At 43.9% G+C, this 22,914-nt stretch overlaps 1 protein-coding gene across 2 annotated transcripts in view; it reads right to left on the reverse strand.

Moving 5' to 3' along the window:
* PXDC1 (PX domain containing 1) overlaps positions 1–22,914 on the reverse strand; it is a 92,917-nt gene that overhangs the window by 44,561 nt on the left and 25,442 nt on the right. For both annotated transcript variants that reach the window (XM_040432739.1, XM_040432738.1), the window contains 2 exons: positions 22,801–22,892; positions 16,332–16,449 (listed from right to left, as the gene is read on the reverse strand). In XM_040432739.1, coding sequence (XP_040288673.1) covers positions 16,332–16,449; positions 22,801–22,892 — 210 coding nt within the window. The remainder of the gene's footprint in view (positions 1–16,331; positions 16,450–22,800; positions 22,893–22,914) is intronic.

A 22,914-nucleotide genomic window follows, 5' to 3' on the forward strand; every position in this document is an offset into this window, starting at 1 on the left:
GGATGGACAAATGTCTTTTTTTCGGCCTTATGTACTATGTTACTAGTTGAGGAAATAGCTAAAATGACATTGAAGGGGGAAGTTATCATTATGGGAGACTTTAATCTTCCTGATGTAAACTGGTAAACCAAAATAGCTAGTTCTGCCAGGAGTACAGATATTCTAAATTCCGTACTGGGATTATCTCTACAGCAAGTAGTGGAGGAGCCAACCCGGAAGGAGGCCATTTTAGATTTAGTATTCACAAATAGGAATTTGGTATCTGATATTACTGTAGGGGAAAGCTTGGGTGATCACCAGTCAGTGTGGTTTACTATAAGTACAGTGACTAAGTCACACCACACAAAAACAAAAGTTTTAGATTTTAGAAAAACTGACTTTTCTAAAATTAGATTAGTGGTATATGAATCCCTATCAGACTGGAACAGTTTCAATGGAGTCCAGGAGAAATGGGACTACTTAAAAGTGGCACTATTGAAGGCAACAGAAAATTGCATTAGGCTTGTCAGTAAAAGCAAAAAAAGGAAGAGACCACTGTGGTACTCAGCAGAAGTGGCCAAAATCATTAAAAACAAAAAGATAGCATTTAGGAATTATAAAAAAAAGAAACGAGGATGACAGGCAAATTTACAAGATTAGGCAGAGAGAGGCCAAACAAGTTATAAGAGCTTCTGAAGCAGAAGCAGAAGAGAAATTAGCTCAGTCAGGGAAAAAAGGCGATAAGGCCTTCTTCAGATACATAAATGAAAAAAGGAAACTAAAACAAGGAATTACCAAATTAAAAACAAAAGAAGGAAGGTATATGGAAAAAGATAAAGAACTAGCTGACTGCCTCAATGAATACTTCTGTTCAGTTTTTACAAAGGAAAATGAAGGAAAAGGACCTCAGTTAGGAAGGAAGACTAATGAATCTTTTGATGCATGTGTCTTTACAGAGGAAGAGGTTTTAAGTCAGCTGTCTAAAATTAATACAAATAAGGCTACTTTCACACTAGCGTTCGGGGCTCCGCTTGTGAGTTCCGTTTGAAGGCTCTCACAAGCGGCCCCGAACGGATCCGTACTGCCCTAATGCATTCTGAGTGGATGCGGATCCGCTCAGAATGCATCAGTCTGGCACCGTTTGTCCTCCGCTCCGCAGGCGGACACCTGAACGCAGCTTGCAGCGTTCGGGTGTCCGCCTGGCCGTGCGGAGGCAAACGGATCCGTCCAGACTTACAATGTAAGTCAATGGGGACGGATCCGTTTGAAGTTGACACAATATGGCTCAATTTTCAAACGGATCCGTCCCCCATTGACTTTCAATGTAAAGTCAAAACGGATCCGTTTGCATTATCATGAACAATGCAAACGGTGGTAAAACAAACGGATACGTTCTGAACGGATACAAGCGTTTGCATTATAGGTGCGGATCCGTCTGTGCAGATACCAGACGGATCCGCACCTAACGCAGGTGTGAAAGTCACAGGGGCCTGATGGGATACACCCAAAGCTATTAAAAGAGCTCAGCGGTAAACTAGCAAAACCATGAACAGATTTATTTAACCAATCACTGGCAACAGGAGTCGTCCCAGAAGATTGGAAATTGGCAAATGTTGTGCCCATTCACAAGAAAGGTAGTAGAGAGGAATCGGGCCACTATAGGCCACTAAGCCTGACATCCATAGTGGGGAAATTAAAGGGGTTGTCCGGGATTGGGGACATTGTTCTACTGTTGTACAACAGTAAAACAAATATTACACACATGACTATCCTACCTTTGCCACACATGTCTGATGCCCCGTTTTCATATTGCAAATTCTAAGCCGGAAGTGCCTATTTTCTCATAGTCAGTGACGTACCGGGTCCCTTGCTGCAGAGCGAAGCCTCTTCTTCCGCTTCCCAGGGAGCCCGGTGACGTCACCAACAGCCTCTGTAATTATTCAGATCGCAGGGAGGGGCGGTAACTAGGCTGGAAGACATTGCGCTAAGCCACGCCCCTCCAGCCCGATGACGTCACCATCAGCCTCAGTAATTATGCAGATCGCAGGGAGGGGCGGTGACTAGGCTGTAAGACATCGCTCTAAGCCCCGCCCCTCCAGTCCGGTGACGTCACCATCAGCCTCAGTAATTATGCAGATCGCAGGGAGGGGCGGTGACTAGGCTGTAAGACATCGCGCTAAGCCACGCCCCTCCAGTCCGGTGACGTCACCAGGCATGGCACTTTCTAATGAATGGAGGCGGAAAATTAATGAGGGGGCGGAGTTACAGCGGAGATGATAGTTAGCTGTAACCACGTGATGCTGCGCTGTGCTGGAACCCACAGTGCAGTGCGGCAGGAAGTTAGGCAAAGATAAACATATATGTAAACAATGCGTGGGGGACCATCGGAGCCATGTAGAAGTGGCGAAAATACCTCAACACATATGGGGGGAACTTTAATCAACTGTTAATAGTGAGTACACTTTAAAAAAAATATATATATTTGATCCCGGACAACCCCTTTAATGGAAACCATACTTAAGGAGAGGATTGTGGAACATCTAAAATCCCATGGATTGAAAGATGAAAAACAGCATGGGTTTACTTCAGGGAGATCATGTCAAACTAATCTTATTGATTTTTTTGATTGGGTGACTAAATAGATGGAGGAGGTGCAGTAGACATTGCTTATCTAGACTTTAGTAAGGCTTTTGATACTGTCCGACATAGAAGGCTTATCAATAAAGTGCAGTCATTGGGCTTGGACTCCCATATTGTTGAATAGATTAGGCAGTGGCTGAGGGACAGACAACAGAGGGTTGTAGTCAATGGAGTATATTCAGACCATGGTCTTGTTACCAGTGGGGTACCTCAGGGATCTGTTCTGGGACCCATATTGTTTAATATCTTTTTCAGCGAAATTGCAGAAGGCCTCGATAGTAAAGGTGTGTCTTTTTGCTGATGACACAAAGATTTGTAACAGGGTTGATGTTCCTGGAGGGATACACCAAATGGAAAAGGATTTAGGAAAACTAGAGGAATGGTCAAAAATCTGTCAACTAAAATTTAATGTTGATAAGTGCAAGATAATGCACCTGGGGCGTAAAAACCCAAGAGCAGAATATACAATCAGTGATACAGTCCTAACCTCAGTATCTGAGGAAAGGGATTTAGAGGTCATTATTTCAGAAGACTTAAAGGTAGGCAGACAATGTCATAGAGCAGCAGGAAATGCTAGCAGAATGCTTGGGTGTATAGGGAGAGGCATTACCAGTAGAAAGAGGGAGGTGCTCATGCCGCTCTACAGAGCACTAGTGAGACCTCATTTGGAGTATTGTGCTCAGTACTGGAGACCATATCTCCAGAAGGATATTAATACTTTGGAGAGAGTTCAGAGAAGAGCTACTAAACTAGTACATGGATTGCAGGACAAAACTTACCAGGAAAGATTAAAGGACCTTAACATGTATAGCTTGGAAGAAAGAAGAGACAGAGGGGATATGATAGAAACTTTTAAATACATAAAGGGAATCCACAAGGTAAAAGAGGAGAGAATATTTAAAAGAAGAAAAACTGCTACAAGAGGACATCGTTTTAAATTAGAGGGGCAAAGGTTTAAAAGTCATATCAGGAAGTATTACTTTACTGAGAGAGTAGTGGATGCATGGAATAGCCTTCCTGCAGAAGTGGTAGCTGCAAATACAGTGAAGGAGTTTAAGCATGCATGGGATAGGCATAAGGCCATCCTTCATATAAGATAGGGCCGGGGGCTATCCATAGTATTTAGTATATTGGGCAGACTAGATGGGCCAAATGGTTCTTATCTGCCGACACATTCTATGTTTCTATGTAAGTTTACTTCAGAAATCAAAAGTGGATAGACTATGGAAATTGGTGATAGAGCCATCTTCTGATATGATGATCATCAGTGACGGCTTGTTTCTGTTTGTGTCTTATATGATGTACCACGTATCTGCTACTATGTACCACTGATATACTTTTGGGAAACATCCAATAAAAACTACTGAACCAGAAAAATCCACTAAGGCTACTTTCACACTAGCGTTCGGGGCTCCGCTTGTGAGTTCCGTTTGAAGGCTCTCACAAGCGGCCCGAACGCATCCGTACTGCCCTAATGCATTCTGAGTGGACGCGGATCCGCTCAGAATGCATCAGTTTGGCACCGTTTGTCCTCCGCTCAGCAGGCGGACACCTGAATGCAGCTAGCAGCGTTCGGGTGTCCGCCTGCCCGTGCGGAGGCAAACGGATCCGTCCAGACTTACAATGTAAGTCAATAGGGACGGATCCGTTTGAAGATGACACAGTATGGCTCAATTTTCAAACGGATCCGTCCCCCATTGACTTTCAATGTAAAGTCAAAACGGATCCGTTTGCATTATCATGAACAAAAAAAAAATTAAAAAAATGTATTTATTTTTTGTTCATGGTAATGCAAACGGATCCGTTCTGAACGGATCTAAGCGTTTGCATTATAGGAGCGGATCCGTCTGTGCAGATACCAGACGGACCCGCTCTGAACGCAAGTGTGAAAGTAGCCTAAGATGGCAAAATGGTTATTTAATGAGGTCCATTTAACCATACTCTTATTTTGGAGGGAATATCTGCATTCACTGTGAAGCATCAATTCTGGAGTATCTCTTCTTACAACTCCATGTTGCATCATTCCTCTGTTATTCCTCCAAGAAATTGATGAATAAATTCACAACTGAGATGTTACCATTCCTACTGTCAAAGGGGTCTCCTGCACAGTATGAACCTGTCATTACTGATTGGACAGTCAAAGACACACTCCTAATTGGTGACAACACAGAGTTATGTGAATAGAGGCTCCCAAACTGTCATATTATAGGGAATGCAAGCAGTTACTAATAGGGACATATCAGGAAAGGAGAAATCCAGGCAAATCTCTGTGATGCGTTTGCAGGGTACCAGTGGCTTAGTATGTCAGCTTGGTCAGCTTGGCCATGTTTGGTAGTCTAGTAGTCCTCGGGTCTTATAGGTTACACATCAGCAGGATACTCACAGGCAATATACACTGCACTACATAAGTAGTGCGGTATATTATGCAAGTGATTAAAGAACTTCATGTAACGGGGAGCCGGCGATGGACTTCCCCTCTGCAGCGTCGCCGGCATCCCGCTAGTGAAGAGGAACGAGGACGCGGCCGGTGTCCTCATCTTCATAGCAACCAGAGGGCGGGGAGGACCCGGCTGCACACGCTTCCTTGGCGTGGCCGCCGTCCTCCATCCCCTAGGCAACGAGCATGTGGGGAACTGAGCGACGATATTGATGAGCTGTTCTGAGTTGCGGGGAACGGGTCATGTGACGCTGGCCACGTCACATGACCCATCAGGAGGACCTATTTAAACAGGTAACCTGCTGGCCACAGGTTGCCTGTGATTGGTCTTGCTACCCTCACCAGCATTTTGTATTGCGCCTTTCTGTGTGTGTTTGGACCTCGGCTCTGTTTTTGACCTCGACCTTGTGACCTCCCTGGAATTGACGTGACCTCTTGGCTTCTGACTCTGGATTGTGTTTTGACCTCGTTATTGTATTGCTCCCTGTATACCTGGATGACCTCCTGGCTTTGACCTTGGCTTTCCTGACTCTGTGACGGTACTTCTTTATCTTCTTAGGCCCCTGCACTTGTCTAAGCGAGGGACTGCCACCAAGTTGTACGCCGTCGGTTAGGACGGGCCATGCAAGTAGGCAGGGACAGAGGTGCGGGTGGAGTTTAGGGCTGCAATTATCCCTACTCTCTGTTGTGACACTTCATGTACAAGTCCCCTTAAGAAACAAATAAACATAATAAAAAATGTTTTGAGGCATAAAAACATCCAAATAAAAAAATAAAATAATCGCAACGTAATTTTTTTTTTATCCAAAGGGGTTGTTCACCTTTGTAGAGCTTTTCTACAGACTCCACAGCATGGCCAGACCCACTGTGGTAATCATACTTACCTGACCCTGCAGCTGGGTTCCAGCTTCATCGATGCCCAATGGCTCTGCAGGTCCCGTGTCTCCGCGAGTCAACATCCGGAATGACTGTCTACAGTGGCCAAATGTCTCCCACGTGGCATGTGACCCAGTGATATGCCAGATAGATGACAATTCACTGATGCTGCCAGTCATTGACTGCAGAGGTCACGTGACCCGGCATCAAACTGGATATTCACATGGGGAAACCCAGGATCTGCAGAGCCGGCGGGGCAGCAACAGCGGGGATCAGGTAAGTATGGTTACCATCTTAGGTCTGGCAAGCTGTGGGGTCTCTAAAACAGCTATACAAGGGTAAACAAACCCCTTTAAACGTTAAACTTTACAAATTTGGTATTGTACTTCTACTCTGGAGGGGGCACAATGGGCATTTCTACTCTAGAGGAGGCACAATGGGCATTGCTAATGTGAAGGGGCACAATGTGCATTTCTACTATGGAGGGGGCACAATGGAAATTTATACTCTGAAGGGGGCACAATGGCCATAGCTAATGTGAAGGGGGCACAATGGACATTTCTACTATGGAAGGGGCACAGTGCACCGAGGGCATTACTACTATGAAGGGGGCACAGAGGGCATTATTACTGTGAAGGGGGCACAATGGGCATTACTAGCACAGAGGACATTACTACTATTAAGGGGGCACAGTGGGGATTTATACTATGGAGGGGGCACAGAGGGTATTATTACTGTGAAGGGGACACAATGGGCATTATTACTGTGAAGGGGGCCCAATGGGCATTACTACTATTAAGGGGGCACAATGGGCATTATTACTATGAAGGGTGCACAATGGAGATTATTGGGCAAAATGGGGATTATTACTGTGAATGGGGCACAATGGGCATTATTACTGTGAAAGGGGGCACAATGGGCATTACTACTATTAAGGGGGTACAATGGGGATTATTACTATGAAGGGGGCATAATGGGGATTATTACTATGAAGGGGGCATAATGGGGATTATTACTGTGAAGGGTGCACAAAGAGGGCATTATAACTGTGAAGGGGCACAGTAAAGGCATTACTACTGTGAAAGGGGCACAGAGAGGGCATTACTACTATGAGGGGGTACTACTCTTAGGGTATTCATACTCTGTGGGGTGCACTTAGGGGTATCATACTCTGTGGAGCACTAAAGGGATATCATACTGTCTGAGGGGCATTAAAGGGGCATCATTATTGTTAGGGGGCACTGAAAGGACACTTTCTGTTTGGTCAGCAGAAAAAAGATTGGTGGGGCTTGGAGGTGTGGATTATTGTAAAAATAATAATAATATTAATAATAATGCAGAGCTACACGCCAATGGTGTTGTCTCTGCTTATATATTTTTTTGTTTTGCAGCTTGGACCTTTATCCTACAGCAGACCACAGGTATGTGGACCTTTACAAAAAGTACTTGAAGACCCCTGATCTAGCAGAACAATTGGAGCAATGAATTTGGAGATCTCTGGATCCATGTGAGGTACAGGGCTGGTTCTAGCTTTGTTAGAAAGGTATTGTCATGTACTATATGATGTCTGATTATCATTTTTTTACCTCGATCCTGGCATAACCCCAGAGCTACCAATGCTGTACAACTATGGAGACTTGCTATTGCAGACCCTGAGAAAGCTGGGTGACAATCCAGGCTTTTTCAGAGTCACCAAGCATTCCTGGAAGCAACGGAATACAAATTTAAGCAACTGCAGAGGGGAAGCCAATGTGAATTCACCACAGTTGGATTTTAGATGGAAACATAGTGAAGATATACTGGAAAGCAGCCCTCTGAACAAGTGTCCCAGTAGATGTCAATAATTTATTATAATTATTATTTTTTCGAACATAGCTGCAATATTCTGGATCACAGACTAACAATGGTCAAGTTACATTTTCTATGTTTTAATTATTTCTCAACATTTATCTTATTTACCTGTCATAAATGATCCCTAGATACATTGGCTGAATCTTAGAGATATAGCAGTGACAGCAGGATATTAAGACACTGCTTTGTTGTATTAATCATGATTTATTCCTTTAAGAGAGCTGCCATCTAGTGGTGAAGTGAAACAGCACAGACATGGATCTGGGGGAATTAAAGAGAACCTGTCACCAGGAAATGTACAATCTGATGACAGCATGGTATACTATAGACAGGGGCGCAGGGGCGTAACGATCGCGGTCGCAGGGGGTGCGACTGCGACCGGGCCCGACGGGGGGAGGGGGCCCGCTGTACTAACATGTAATGAAGAGCTGTGACGGGGCCCGGCATGAAGTACAGTGACAATGCCAGCCCCGTCAGGGCGCTCCATTACACGTTTAATATTATGAGGCAAGGTGGGGGAGGTTTGCGCAGAGAGGGGGAGGAGGAAGAGGGGGGACGCGCGCACTCACTCATATACACTCGGCCCGGCAGTTCTTGTCACTGCCGGGCTGTCTCCAGATCATCAGTGAAGCAGGAGCTCTAGCGCTCCCTCTGCTTGCCGCACATCGCGCTGCTGGCTGTGGGAGGAGCTCTGAAGGCCCGGGAAACTGCCTTCAGTACAGCCAGCAGCGCGATGTGAGTGTGGCAGTGAAACATCAGGGAAGAGGGTAAGTATGTTTTTTGTTTTTTTTGCAGACTGGGGGCAAAGGGGAAGGGGGGGCACAAAAGTGTGCATCTCTACTGAGGGGGCACCTAATCTGTCATAACTACTGTGAGGGGGGCACATATAAAGGCATTACTATGAGGGGGCACATATATCAACTACTGTGAGGGGGGGCACATAATCTGGCATAACCACTGTGAGGGGTACATATGTGGGCATATCTAATGTGAGGGGCACATAATCTAGCATAACCACTGTAGGGGGGCACGTATCTGGTCATTACTGTGAGGGGCAAATAATCTGGCATAACTACTGTGAGGGGGCACATATCTGGTCATAACTACTGTGAGGGGGAACATATCTGGCCAATACTACTGTGAGGGGCACATATCTTGCTATATCCACTGTGAGGGGCACATATCTGGGCATATCCACTGTGAGGGGCACATATCTGGGCATATCCACTGTGAAGGGGGCACATATCTGGGCATAACTACTGTGAAGGGGGCACATATCTGGCATAAATACCGTGAGGGGGCACATATTTGGCATAACTACTGTTAGGGGGCACATATTTGGCATATCTACTGTTAGGGGGCACATATCTGGGCATAACTACTGTGACAGGAACAAAGGTGGGCTTAATTACTGTGAAAGGCCACAAGGTGGGCATTAGTACTGTGAGGGGCCACAATGTGGGCATTAGTACTGTGTGGTAGAACTTAGGGGAAATGTCCTAAATTACCCTGCTATACATTGGCATAGCTCAGTCTACCAGGCCAGCACAGCGCCCCCTGCTGGTGATTTCATAGGGGCAGTCACCATCCCTTCCTTATGTGATTATTCATTTTTTTCTCTATCACCACAGGGACCTTGTTCTGGATCCAGTGGATATCACGCCGAAGCCAGCGACACCCTGGATGAGGTAGGACCAGATTTTATTAGGACTGGGTTAGTGTAGCCATGCATTGGGCTTAGGGCTCTTTAACACGAGCGGATCCCGTGTGGCTAATCCGCTGTGTGAAAGAGAGCCAAGCCCCGCTCCGGACAGCAGAGACACGGAGCAGTAACATAATTGATAATGCTCTGTGCCTCTCTATGATCGTTTTGCTACAAACTCACAGTGACCACTTTATCTCACTGTGATTTTGTAGTAAAAAGGTCACAGAGAGGCATAGAGCATTATCAATCATGTTACTGCTCCATGTCTCTTGGCCCTCATTCACGCAGCGGACTAACCACAAGGGAAAGAGCCCTTCGTAAGAAAATCTGCCGCTTCTTTGTAAAAAGGGGGGGGGGGGCCCCGATCCAAAGTTTGCACTGGGGCCCATAACACTCTAGTTACGCCACTGACTATAGACCTATAATTTATACATAGCCCATGCTCTTTCTATACTTAAAGGGGTTGTCTCACTTCAGCAAAAGGCATTTATCATGTAGAGAAAGTTAATACAAGCTACTTACTAATGTATTGTGATTGTCCATATTGTTTCCTTTGCTGGCTGGATTAATTTTTCCATCACATTATACACTGCCTGTTTCCATGGTTATGACCACCCTGCAATCTATCAGCGGTGGTCATGCTTGCACACTATAGGAAAAGGCTCTGGCCTTTCTTGTGGCGGGGACCATGGAAGCGCACACAGGTACACATGCACAGCAGCTCCTGTCCCGGCCACCTTGTATCTACGCTGCAGAGTGGCCGTAACCCCTGTATACCTGTGGTGTATAATGCAATAGAAAAATGAATCCAGCCAGCAAAGGAGACAATATGGACAATCACAATACATTAGTAAGTGCCTTGTAGTAACTTTCTCTATATAATAAAAGCTATTTACTAAAAAGAGACAACCCCTTCATCACTTTCCTGACCAGAGGATTTTCCATTTTAGAGTTTTTTTATTTTCATTTTCTTCCCTGCCTTCCCTGAGCCGTAACTTTTTTTATCTTTCTGTTCAGATGGTCGTATGACGGCTAGCTTTTAGTAGGACAAGTTGTACTTTCTAATGGCACCATTTAATATTACATACAATGTATCAGGAACCTGGAAAGAAATTCCAAATGGGTGGAATTGTACAAAAAAAAACCTCAATTTTGTAACAGTTTTATGGTATTTGTTTTCACGGTCCTGTGTGATAAAACTGACCTGTGCCCTTTATTCTCAGGGTCGGTACAATTACAGTAATACCACATTTGTATAGTTCTGCGTGTGTTTTAATAAAAAACTTTTTGTGCGGTGTAGTTTTTATTGATATAAATTTTGATCACTTTTTATGAAATTTTTTGGGTAAGTGAATCAACGAAAAACCGGCAAATCGCCTTTATTTTCTTTTTTTAGGCCCCCAAGGCGACATCAACATGTCATCTTTAGTTTGCCATTTCTATTCAGTAATGGGATTTAATGCATTACGGAACAGAAAATTCTGTATATTCCACCTGCAGGACTACATTGGAATATACCTGTGATGGCATCAGAGCCTCCAGTGGGCGCCGGTTTTTCACAACCAATGAATGGCTTCTCTGATCACCGCGTGGGTTAGCCGTTTCAGCCATGGGAGAGCATCGCTGGCGAACCGCCTCTCAGATACCATGGTCACATTTAACCAGGGCATCTGAGGGGTTAAATATCACCCCCTGTTTATCTATCAGTGACTGACAGCTATCTATGTATACACACTTACACAGAGAATGCTATCAATCACTGATAACACCTCCCCATGTACAACTATCAATGACTGACAGCTATTGATATATATACACACTTACACAGGGAATACTATCAATCACTGAGAACACCTCCCCCATGTACAACTATAGGTGACTGACAGCTATCGATATATACACACTTACACAGAGAATGCTATCAATCACTGATAACACCTCCCCGTGTACAGCTATCACTGACTGACAGTTATCTATGTATACACACTTACACAGGGAATGCTATCAATCACTGATAACACCTCCCCATGTACAACTATCAGTGACTGACAGTTATCTCTGTATACACACTTACACAGGGAATACTATCAATCACTGATAACACCTCCCCATGTACAACTATCAGTGACTGACAGCTATCGATATATACACACTTACACAGAGAATGCTATCAATCACTGATAACACCTCCTCCATGTACAGCTATCACTGACTGACAGCTATCTATGTGTACACACTAACACAGAGAATGATATCAATCACTGATAACACCTCCTCCATGTACAGTTATCAGTGACTGACAGCTAACTATGTATACAAACTTACACAGAGAATGTTATCAATCACTGATAACACCTCCCCCGTGTACAACTATAAGTGACGGACAGCTATCTATGTATACACAATTACATAGGGAATACTATCAATCACTGACAACACCTCCCTGTGTACAACTGAACTCAGAAAAAGGAGAAATTCAAATATATAAATTACAAGATTTAAAGGGCATCTGTCAGCAGATTTATACCTATACCTGTTACATGTGCGCTTGGCAGCTGAAGGCATCTGTGTTGGTCCCATGTTCATATGTGCCTGCATTGCTGAGAAAAATGATGTTTTATTATATGCAAATGAACCTCTAGGAGCAAGTGGGGCGCTGCCATTACACCTAGAGGATCTGCTCTCTCTGCAACTACAGCGCCCTCTCCACTTTGGCTGACAGGGCTAGTAAATGTGATCATACCTGGCTCTGTCAACTATAGCAGAGAGGGTTCGGCAGTTGCAGAGCCCGTATGAGTGAGCAGAGCCTGTAGGAGTAATGGCAACGCCCCTATTGCTCCTAGAGGCTCATTTACATATATTTAAAAAAAAATTGCAGCAATGTGGGCACATATGACCATAAGACCAACACAGATGCCTTCAGCTGCCAAGCACACATGTAACAGGTCAGCCATACAAAGTGTCACATGTCATAGATACAAATTTGCTGACAGATGCCATGTAATTCTTTTTCCACAAAACTATATATCACCCTGCCCAGCTCCCCCTGCTCCATAACATATAATATGGATCTGAATACTTTTGTAATTCCATGTTAGTTATTCACTGAAATGTACCTGTATAGTGCCACCTGTTGTTTGCTTTTTTTCAAATTTCTCTGTCCTGCTCAGTGAGCTCTGAGCACATGCTCAGTTCCATCCTTCGACGTCACTAGCTGCAGTACAAAGGACACGCCCCGTGAGAAAGGACACTCCCCCTAAGCTGCCAGCTTGATATAAATCTAGCAGAGCAATGAACGGGGAGATCTCTGCATCCATGTGAGGTACAGGGCTGGTTCTAGCTTTGTTAGAAAGAGATTGTCATGTACTATATGATGTCTGATTTTTTATATTAAATCATGGGATAACCCCTTTAAGTTTCTCTTTGTTGAGACTGCTAAGACAGCATTGGGAGTCTTATAGGCCAGGTAGTGCTCCTTGGAAAAAGGAAATGTAAATAAGCTCTTCTCCAGGGGGACAAAACCTGCCTCTCTAGAACCCTGCTCTGCACTAATGAGGACCAAGAACCCTTCTTTTTCTTATGGAATAGACTCTGGTTTTGACTTATATCCCAAGTCATTGTTCCAAAGCCTGTTTAAAGAGTCAGCCATTGACTGATGTGTATCCAGTAGGTGGCACTAGGGAGCAAGCTTCTGTCCTCCTGTAGAAGAACTTATTTACATAAGGCACAGACATTCACAAATGGGGGTAGATTTCGGCTAGGGCTACACGGTGACTTGAAGCCGTGCATAATAAAATGACAATGTCACTCTGCTACATCGCAACTAATGATGAATGTGGTCGTGTTGGATTTCAGCGCAAACACATCCACTATCATTAGTGCAATTTTAGCAGCATAACATTACAATCTTAGGGTTCATTCACACATCCGTAGGTGTTTTGCGGTCCGCAAATTGCAGATCCGCAAAACACGGACACGGGCAATGTGCGTTCCGCAATTTTCGGACCAAACATCGCCGGCACTATAATAGAAAATGCCTTTTCTTGTCCGCAATTGCGGACAAGAATAGGACATGTTCTATTTTTTTTCGGGAACAGAATCGCGGATCCGGAAATGCGGATAGCACATAGTGTGCTGTCCGCATCCGTTCCGGCCCCATTGAAAATGAATGGGTCCGCACCCGTTCTGCATAATTGCGGAACAGATCCGGGGACCATTCATACGGACGTGTGAATAGACCCTAAAACTGGATTTATCTGGAATGAACTTTCCTACGAATGCTCGTTCCCGATAATCTTCCCATCTAAAGGTGCCGCAGATCAGCCGATGAACGAGTGAAAAGCCTGTTCATCAGATGCAATGTTCTTTCATGAGGACACCTCAATCATTGTTCCCGGGCAGCAGATCGTGCTGTGTACAGCCCAGGAGCAAGGATTTTGCATCTAAATGCAGTGCTTCACCTTCACTTAAAGGGGTTGTCTCACTTAAGTAAATGGCATTCATCATGTAGAGAAAGTTAATACAAGGCACTTATTATACATATTGCCTCCTTTGTTTCTATGGTTACGACCACCATGCAAAAAAGCATTGTACTATACATGATCTCGCAGTTCCAGCCGCCAGAAAATGTGCAAAGCACGACCACCACTGCTGGATTACAGGATGGCAATAATCCCTGGTGTATAATGCGACTGAAAAATGTGCCGTGCCCGGCTAAATTTGAAAACTAATAACGCCTCCAAGTTCATCCAAATCGCCTCCCAGAGGCGCGGCTAAGTGCTCAACACCCCCCCTCCTCAGCGCTGCGCTCTGCGGCAAACACCCCGATCCTCCTCTCGCCGGCATCCCAAATCCCGCGCAGGCGCAGTGCCGTCAGTCATCTTATCATAGCGCAGGCAATCGCCGGCACTGCGCCTGTGCGGGATTTGGGAAGGGGGCGGGGGGGTGTTGAGCACTTAGCCGCGCCTCTGGGAGGCGATTTAGATGAACTTGGAGGCGTTATTAGTTTTCAAATTTAGCCGGGCACGGCACTTCAGAGGGGCGTTCCTGGGCACCGTGGAGAAAGAATAACGCCCCTCTGGGCTCCTTACAGCGTCATTTACATATCATAAGAATCGATTTTTTGAAGAAATGACAAGACTCACAATCAAAAGAACAAGACAGATGGAAAAAAGGTACTCTGTTAAACACGGATTCATGAAAAAAAAAAATTGGCAAATTGCTAGTGACAGATTCCCTTTAACGCCCTAGCCTAACTAATCCCGTTAGCATCAACTAGGACATCACAGTAAGGCCTATTGCACACGACCGTATGGCTTTTTCAGTGTTTTGCGGTCCGTTTTTCACGGATCCGTTGTTCCGTTTTTTGTTTCCGTTGTGTTTCCGTCTCTGTTCCGTTTTTACGTTCCGTTTTTCCGTATGGCATATACAGTAATTACATAGATAAAATTGGACTGGGCATAACATTTTCAATAGATGGTTCAGCAAAAAACGGAACGGAAACGGAAGACATACGGATGCATTTCCGTATGTGTTCCGTTTTTTTGCGGACCCATTGACTTGAATGGAGCCACGGAACATGATTTGCGGGCAATAATAGGACATGTTCTATGTTAGAACGGAACGGAAAAACGGAAATACGGAAACGAAATGCATACGGAGTACATTCCGTTTTTTTTGCGGAACCATTGAAATGAATGGTTCCGTATACGGACCGTATACGGAACGCAAAAAACGGCCAGTAAACGGGGGGAAAAAACGGCCGTGTGCAGGAGGCCTAAAGGTGCAGCAAACTTATGATAGTGATAGATTTGGTCCATCTTGCTTGTAGCTGTCGCCAGGCTGGCTTACTTTATACCTTTAATAAATGTGGCGTTAGTAAAATCTGCCCCTTTTTTAAGTATTTATGACTTTACAGACCAAAAAAGGCAAATAGACAAGTTATAAAAAAAAAATGCTGTGGCTTGTTTGTGCACAATCCACACCAAAAATCAGAGACAACGCACAATATGCATTTTAGCCTGTAGGTGGCAGTATTAGACAACTGATAACAGAACTCTTCCAAAAGTCTTTCAGAAGCTGAATGCAAACATGGCTTAGGCTACATCCACATTATGTTTAGGGCATAGACTCAGTGTAAAAAAATAATAATACCCAGACAGAAATGTCAATGGCATGGCAGGGCTTCCAACTGGCAGTTTTCAGCAGGATAATGGTCACCCGCACACAGCAAAGGTTTCACATCATCTTAAATGAACATGTTTGGCCTATGTGCGAGAAAACTCCCGGCGAAAAAGTCAAAAGTAGCCATAGGTCCCCATTCACCCAAAAAGAGTCTTACTGGCCTCAGTCAGGGTGGTATGTACAGGAAAGCACAGCAGACGACACCTTCCTATACAGAGAGTCACTGCAAAAAAAGGTACACCACACAGTATACAACTTTTAACAAGGTGGCAACATATGCCATCGTATGGCTACACAGTAGCATACTTTAAAGTTGTATAGCTCTGATGTGGTGTGAACAGAGACCTAAAGGGGTTGCCCAGAATTGCCCGATTTTATTATCTACATTACAGCTACACAGCTCCGTATTGTTAGGATCCCACCAATAACATCATATCTTAGTGTTCTGGACACCAGCGAGTGTGAACAAAGTAGTAGGTTGTCTTGGGAACCTGGTAGAAAGTGTTCAGCTGCCCTGCACAGGTCAAATCAGGTATTACACATTCCCCTTAAAAATCAATAGGCCCTCTCCTCCTTGATAGAGGTTACTAGTTGTTAATTAGAGACCATACAGAAGACCTACCAGTCTATCTGTAAAATCAGCATTGAATAGTCGCTTACCGGAGATTTTTATAGGACTTTGGAAGCTTGGCTGGATCTTGTGAACATTGTCATTCTTCAACACCTGGTCCAGTGGAGATCTCTCAAAGAAAGTGAGGACAACCTCTGACTTCGAATACTGAAAGATAATTAAGGCAAGGACTTAATCACGTACATTACATGGGTAACAGAGCCGGTCAGGACAAACCTGGCCCAGGAGAAGCAACCGGTGACAAACTCTATCGGGAAGGACATTTCTAGGAGCATTGGTTACCTGTCTCCTGAGATCTGTCCATGACAACGCCCCTGAAGATGCCTTCTCAGGGCATTTGAATGTAACAGAAAAGGCTCCTGTGGGACCACATCTATTTTCTCTAGCCGAGAGCTGCTCTAAAGAGTGACTCTTCCTCTTGGGGACTTGTCTCATCTGTACCTTACATGACCACTTACTGTGTGTTGTCCAAAGGTGACATCCTCTAAGAGCACTATTAGTATACTGTGAATTTTTTATTATGGATTTTGAATTTATATCTCAAATCATTATAGCTGACACACAACGCAGGTAGTTTAATCAGTTTGTCATTAACTCCGTATAGCTGTACAAATACATGTACAAACCTTTTCATGAGAACACATACATGTACGCCTCTTCATTCAACTCCATGGGACCGCAGGAGCGAGCAGAGTACAAGCGCTTGGCTGAATGGAGCGGCAGTGCGCATGCCTAATCACTGCACCATTCAAATGGGGGAGCATGAGCCCCCGTTCTCATAACTACCCCTCACCCCCCAGTTGGACCCCCACCGATCAGATACTTATCTCTATCCTGTGGAGAGAGGATAGGTTGTTGTAATGGGATAACCCCTTTAAGCTGAATTCTTATCAAACTAATAAGAATTTAGCTTAAAAGAGGGCTTATGAGCAATCAGAAGTGAAGAAATAAGGGCTCCAGGTCAAGCTGTCAGATGTTACAAAGGGGAAATATGTTACTTAAAATTCGTTATGTCACTAAAATCCACTTCTGTCACCCGAGTTGTGGGCCAATTGTATTAATTTCATAAATAAATTTAAATCCTCAATAAAAAAGTGACATTCCAATTTTAATGTAACTGTTGGGTGGTTAAGATGTAGACATAATAATGTGGAATGTGCAGAGAAGATCTCTAAGGCTACTTTTACAGTAGCGTTAATATTTTCCGGTAATGAGATCCGTCATAGGGTCTCAATACCGGAAAAAATGCTTCTGTTTTGTCCCCATTTATTGTCAATGGGGACAAAACGTAGCTGAACAGAACGGAATGCTCCAAAATGCATTCCGTTCCGTTCTCATACCGGAGAGCAAACCGCAGCATGCTGTGGATGCGGAGCAAGACAAATCCGTCATGACTCACAATGCAAGTCAATGGGGACGGATCCGTTTTCTCTGACACAATCTGACACAATAGAAAACGGATACGTCCTTAATTGACTTTCAATGGAGTTCATGACGGATCTGTCTTTGCTATGTTAAAGCTAATACAACCGGATCCGTTCATAACGGATGCAGACGGTTGTATTATCAGTAACGGAAGCGTTTTTGCTGAACCCTGCCAGATCCAGGAAAAACGCTGGTGTGAAAGTAGCTTAATAGAGTGAAACCTGAAAACGGCAGAGGACAACCAGTTAAACTTTTTTAATAAAGACCAATTGGAAAAATGTTTTTAGCCCCAAATAAATTTCGACAAAGAGGACAAATAATTCCTATTGCATCACTGACTCTCTGTGAAAGAGGAGGAAAAATCCAAGCCTGAAATTAGGGCAGACTGGTTTGTGTCTATTAGTAATGCTATAAGATGACATCTTACCCTGACATCTATTAGTAATGCTATAAGATGACATCTTACCCCTTAAGTCACATTCAAATTGGAAAAACTCTTGAAATTGTAACTTTTTAATTGTAGATTTAGAATTTATGTCTAAAGTTAATATAGTTGGTACACAACGCGGGTGATTGAATTGCATTTTAATCTCTTAGGCCTCATGCACACGGCCGTTGCCATATTGCAGCCTGCAAACAGCGGGTCCGCAATATGCGGGCACCAGCCTTGTGCTCCCCACATCACGGATGCGGACCCATTCACTTGAATAGGTCTGCAATCCGGAGCTGCGGTGTGTGGAACAGAGGCGTGGAACTCGACGGAAGCACTAAGGAGTGCTTCCATGGGGTTTCTCTCCGCGTTGAATGGGTCTCGATCCGTCCCGGCCGCCACACGGACGTTGCCCGTGCATTGAGGACCACAAATTGCGGCCCCTAATGCACGAAACGGCCGCACAAGAGCCGCGTGCATTAGGCCTTAGTGACGCAAATAATTTTAGCAGTAAAGACCAGGTAAAATTCTCCCCTCTAACATATTTGGGGACTTATTTTTACAAAATCACAGAAATATAGTGGCAAATATGGGGGAGCTGCTCAAACCCCAAACACTGTAGCGTGTTTCTCATTGGAGGAGCAGTCCCACCGCAAGTGGACCGCAGCAAACGACCATCCCCAGCAAAAAATGCGTACAATGGAGGATGCCGGCGCGGTCCACATGCACCACAAAGGCATCCTACACAAAACGGAGCATTGTGCGGATGAAAATATAATTATATAAATCACAGAAAAAAATGCACCAAACGGATATGCCACTGACTATACTAGCTAGTCATACAAGCAGATATTAAAAGCTGAGACTTTTGCCAATATATTCCTGTCAGGAACACATCGGAGCCCATCATGTGATTTTGTTTTATATGTAGTGTATGTGCCTTTACCTGGCATTTAAACATTCTTTTGCACCTGGTAACCTCCATCACACGGTCTGATATGGGTGTGGCTTACAGTCTCATAAGATAAGCATGGTCCTCACTGGAGTGAAAAATTTTTGCGACTTTTTAAATAGTCGCAATAGTAAATCTGTCTAGAGATTCATTTACATAAGAAAACACGCCCACTTTCAGAAGACTGGCGAGCATAGTGCAGAGCAGAAAAAAGACGCAAAGTTTTGCGCAGTTTTAGCAATTGCGCAAAAATTTGCGACTTTCACTCCATATTTCTGACTTGAGCTAATGATAAATCTGGCCCTATGTGTGGTGCAAAAATAACATTGCACCCAGAACACACCATCCTCACCCTGAAACATGGTGGTGGCATTATGATGCTGTGGGATGCTTTTCTTCAGTAGGGACAGGGAAGCTGGTCAGAGTTGATGGGAAGATGGATGGAGCTAAATACAGGGCAATCCTGAAGGAAACCTAGTAGAGCCTGAAAAATACTTGCAACTGGGGAGGAGGTTCACTTTCCAGCAGGACAACGACCCTAAACGTACAGCCAGAGCCACAATGGAATGGTTTAGATCAAAGCATATTCCTGTGTTAGAATGGCCGGGTCAAAGTCCAGACCTCAATCCCATTGAGAATCTGTAGCAAAACTTGAAAATTGCTGTTCACAGACAATCTCCATCCAATCTGCCATATTTTGCATAGAAGAACAGGCAAAAATGTCAGTCTCTAGATGTGCAAAGCTGGTAGAGAAATACCTTAAACGACTTGCAACTGTACTTGCAGTAAAAGATGGTCCTACAAAGTATTGACTGGGGCGGAATACAAATGCACACCACACAATACCGATTTTTATTTATTAAACATTTTGAAAACCATGTATCATTTTCTTTTCATGTCACACATACTTGCTATTTTGTGTCACAGAAAATCCCCCAAAATATGTTTAATTTTGTGGGTGTAACATGAAAAAATGTGGAAAAGATCAAGGGGTATAAATAGAGGTCGCAATAATGCCTGTACAAGCGTCATAGATGCCTGTTCAGGCCATTTTACTCCCGTTTTTGCGCATGGTCTTTTTCTAGTCAGGAGCGCTGTACAGAAGCTGCCAGGTCCGGCACACAAAGCCACGCCCCTCTCCGGATAAGCCTCGCCCCTCACATCTTTCTCACCAGGAGCAGCTCCAGACTATATTGTGGTTACAGGACCTGTGGTGGTGATGTCACAGTCATGTGATCAGCCATGTGTGTGGGAGGAGTTAGAGGAACACTGGCTCTGCATAGGACTGTGCTAATGGAGAAGGCAGAGGTACTTTATGCATGGAAGGTGTGTATAAAGCAGGGCAATGTCAGTGTAACCAGTCTATTGTACAGTTTTCTGTGTATAATGTGCACACAGTAGTTCTATCTGTGTAATGGGCATGTGGCAGAGCTGTGTGTGCAATGTGTATATAGTAAACTATCTGTGCAATGGGCATGTGGTAGAGCTGTGTGTGTAATATGTGTATGGCAGCGTCAGGTGGGCGCAGTTTATGGCAGCGTCAGGTGGGCGCAGTGTATGGCAGCGTCAGGTGGGCGCAGTGTATGGCAGCGTCAGGTGGGCGCAGTGTATGGCAGCGTCAGGTGGGCGCTGTGTATGGCAACGTCAGGTAGGCGCTGTGTATGGCAGCGTCAGGTGGGCGCTGTGTATGGCAGCGTCAGGTGGGCGCTGTGTATGGCAGCGTCAGGTGGGCGCTGTGTATGGCAGGTGGGCGCTGTGTATGGCAGCGTCAGCTGGGCGCTGTGTATGGCAGAAGTGGTCTTATGTTTAGTGCATGATGTTGGATAAATGTAAAATTGTCTACATTTATTTCTGCATGGGAGACTAGCAAATATCAGCCTCATAACGTTATGTGGGCCTATGCATTATTATATACGAATTATTGCAAAATTCGTACTCCTCCTCGGCTAAAAATACTTCTCAAAATTGTTAAGAGGAGTATTTTTACTCTTCTGGAAAAAATGTAGTGCGAACTCTGGGTATGAATACTCTTTCAAGGTACTGTAGTTTATTTACTATGTTTTCTGTGACCCATAAATATTGTATTAAGTTTATAGTTTTGTTGTTACATACTCAGCATATCTATGGTTGTCACCATTCCTTACCAAAAATACCACCCAAGTTGACAAAGGTCAAAATTAGTGTTTTTTTTTTTTTTTTAGCTCTTATGGAGAAGCAAACCTCAAAGCCAGGAAAAATACTCTACACATATTTCAGTGCTGCACCCTGTGCCATGCAGCTCTATGCAGGAGTCCAGTTTGCCCTGGTTTGCAATACTGGTTGTAAAACTAAACACTTGTTTTTTGGCGACAATCCGAGAGCAAAAATGTATTTTATGACTGTCACAAATCTTTTCACAGATACAGATGTGGAATGCGCCAACATCAGTGGCTTAACCTGTTATGCCTTGATACAAACTTTAAGCTTTAGAAGCTTTGCACGTTGTTTAACTAAGCCCACTAAGCTTGTATGGTTAACGTGCCAGGAATTACTTTGATGCCTGCTAGATCTTGATATAAAAAGGAAGAAATATGCTTCTAAGCATCTGGGTCATGGCATCAATAAACAGTATATTAGGGGCAAAAGAGTGATTAGATGGGTGAGCGATCATCTTCTCAATGGAAATAAAGACCCTCATATGTGACAATCAGAGAGCAAGTATGATCTCTGATTAATGGAGGAGAGGGGGATAGGTAACATGCACAGAAGTCCATGTTATCCTCCCCTGGGGTCATGTACAGTTACACACAGAAAGGGGATCTTTTCTTCTCTCCTCCTTGCAGCTGTCAACACATCCATCACTAGCTCACGTCCCCAACCCCCCATCCTCCTCCACGCTGGCTGTGATCTCAGTAACTAGAAATGCTTAAATTGTCAGCTTTCAAACAAGACCAAGTCAATATCTCTAGCTGTTACAGAGCCCGGCATATTAAGGGTTAAACCAGCTATTATTATCTTTTTTTCCCCCACAACGTCGTTCACCATATGGAATAAATATTTTTAGATTTTAATTGTTCGGGCATTTTGGATGCGGCAATGATAATGATCTTTATTTTATTTTATTGTTTATTTTTAAAATGATTAAAGAGGGTGATTTGAATTTTTATATCTTTTTATTTTTAAAAACCTTTTCACTTTTTTTAACCCTTATTTTAAGTCCCCCTTGCAGACATTAATATGTGATGTGTTATCGCTTCTCCCATAGACTGCAAAGAGTTACTATGGCACCCTATAAGGACAGTCACTATGTTCTAATCAAGCCCTGCCACAGACAGGGCTTGATAGGAACTTCACTACGGTAGGCTTTAGAGCCTTCAGAAGGCTCGATTTTAGCGCAGGGGAGCAGTTTGGTTAAGCTCCCTGAAAAAAAAAAAAAAGATTCCATGGTTGCAACTGACCATGGCATCTGAGGAGTTAAATCTCTGTGATTGGCCTTATTGCTGACCACTGACTGCCTCTGGGTGTGATATTCAATATTGTACCATATTTAAAGTCCCGACTTGAGCAGTACATATTAGATATTTATTAAGAAATATAAAGATGTGAAAAATTATTACCAAACATGTAAAAAAAAATCTGTCTAACAAAAATCTGATGTAAACAAGAGGTTATTTTCTGATACTCTGATCCCTTTAAATTTTCGCTTACTTACTTTACAAGGCATGTTTATAACAGTCTTCAACAGTTTCTCCACTTCATTGAGTCTTGACTCTATTTCATGAGACTCTTTAATTGTGATCAGCCCTAAAAGATAGAAATCATACAG

The sequence above is a fragment of the Bufo bufo genome, chromosome 5 (assembly GCF_905171765.1).
Source record: "Bufo bufo chromosome 5, aBufBuf1.1, whole genome shotgun sequence".
Lineage (NCBI taxonomy): Eukaryota > Metazoa > Chordata > Amphibia > Anura > Bufonidae > Bufo > Bufo bufo.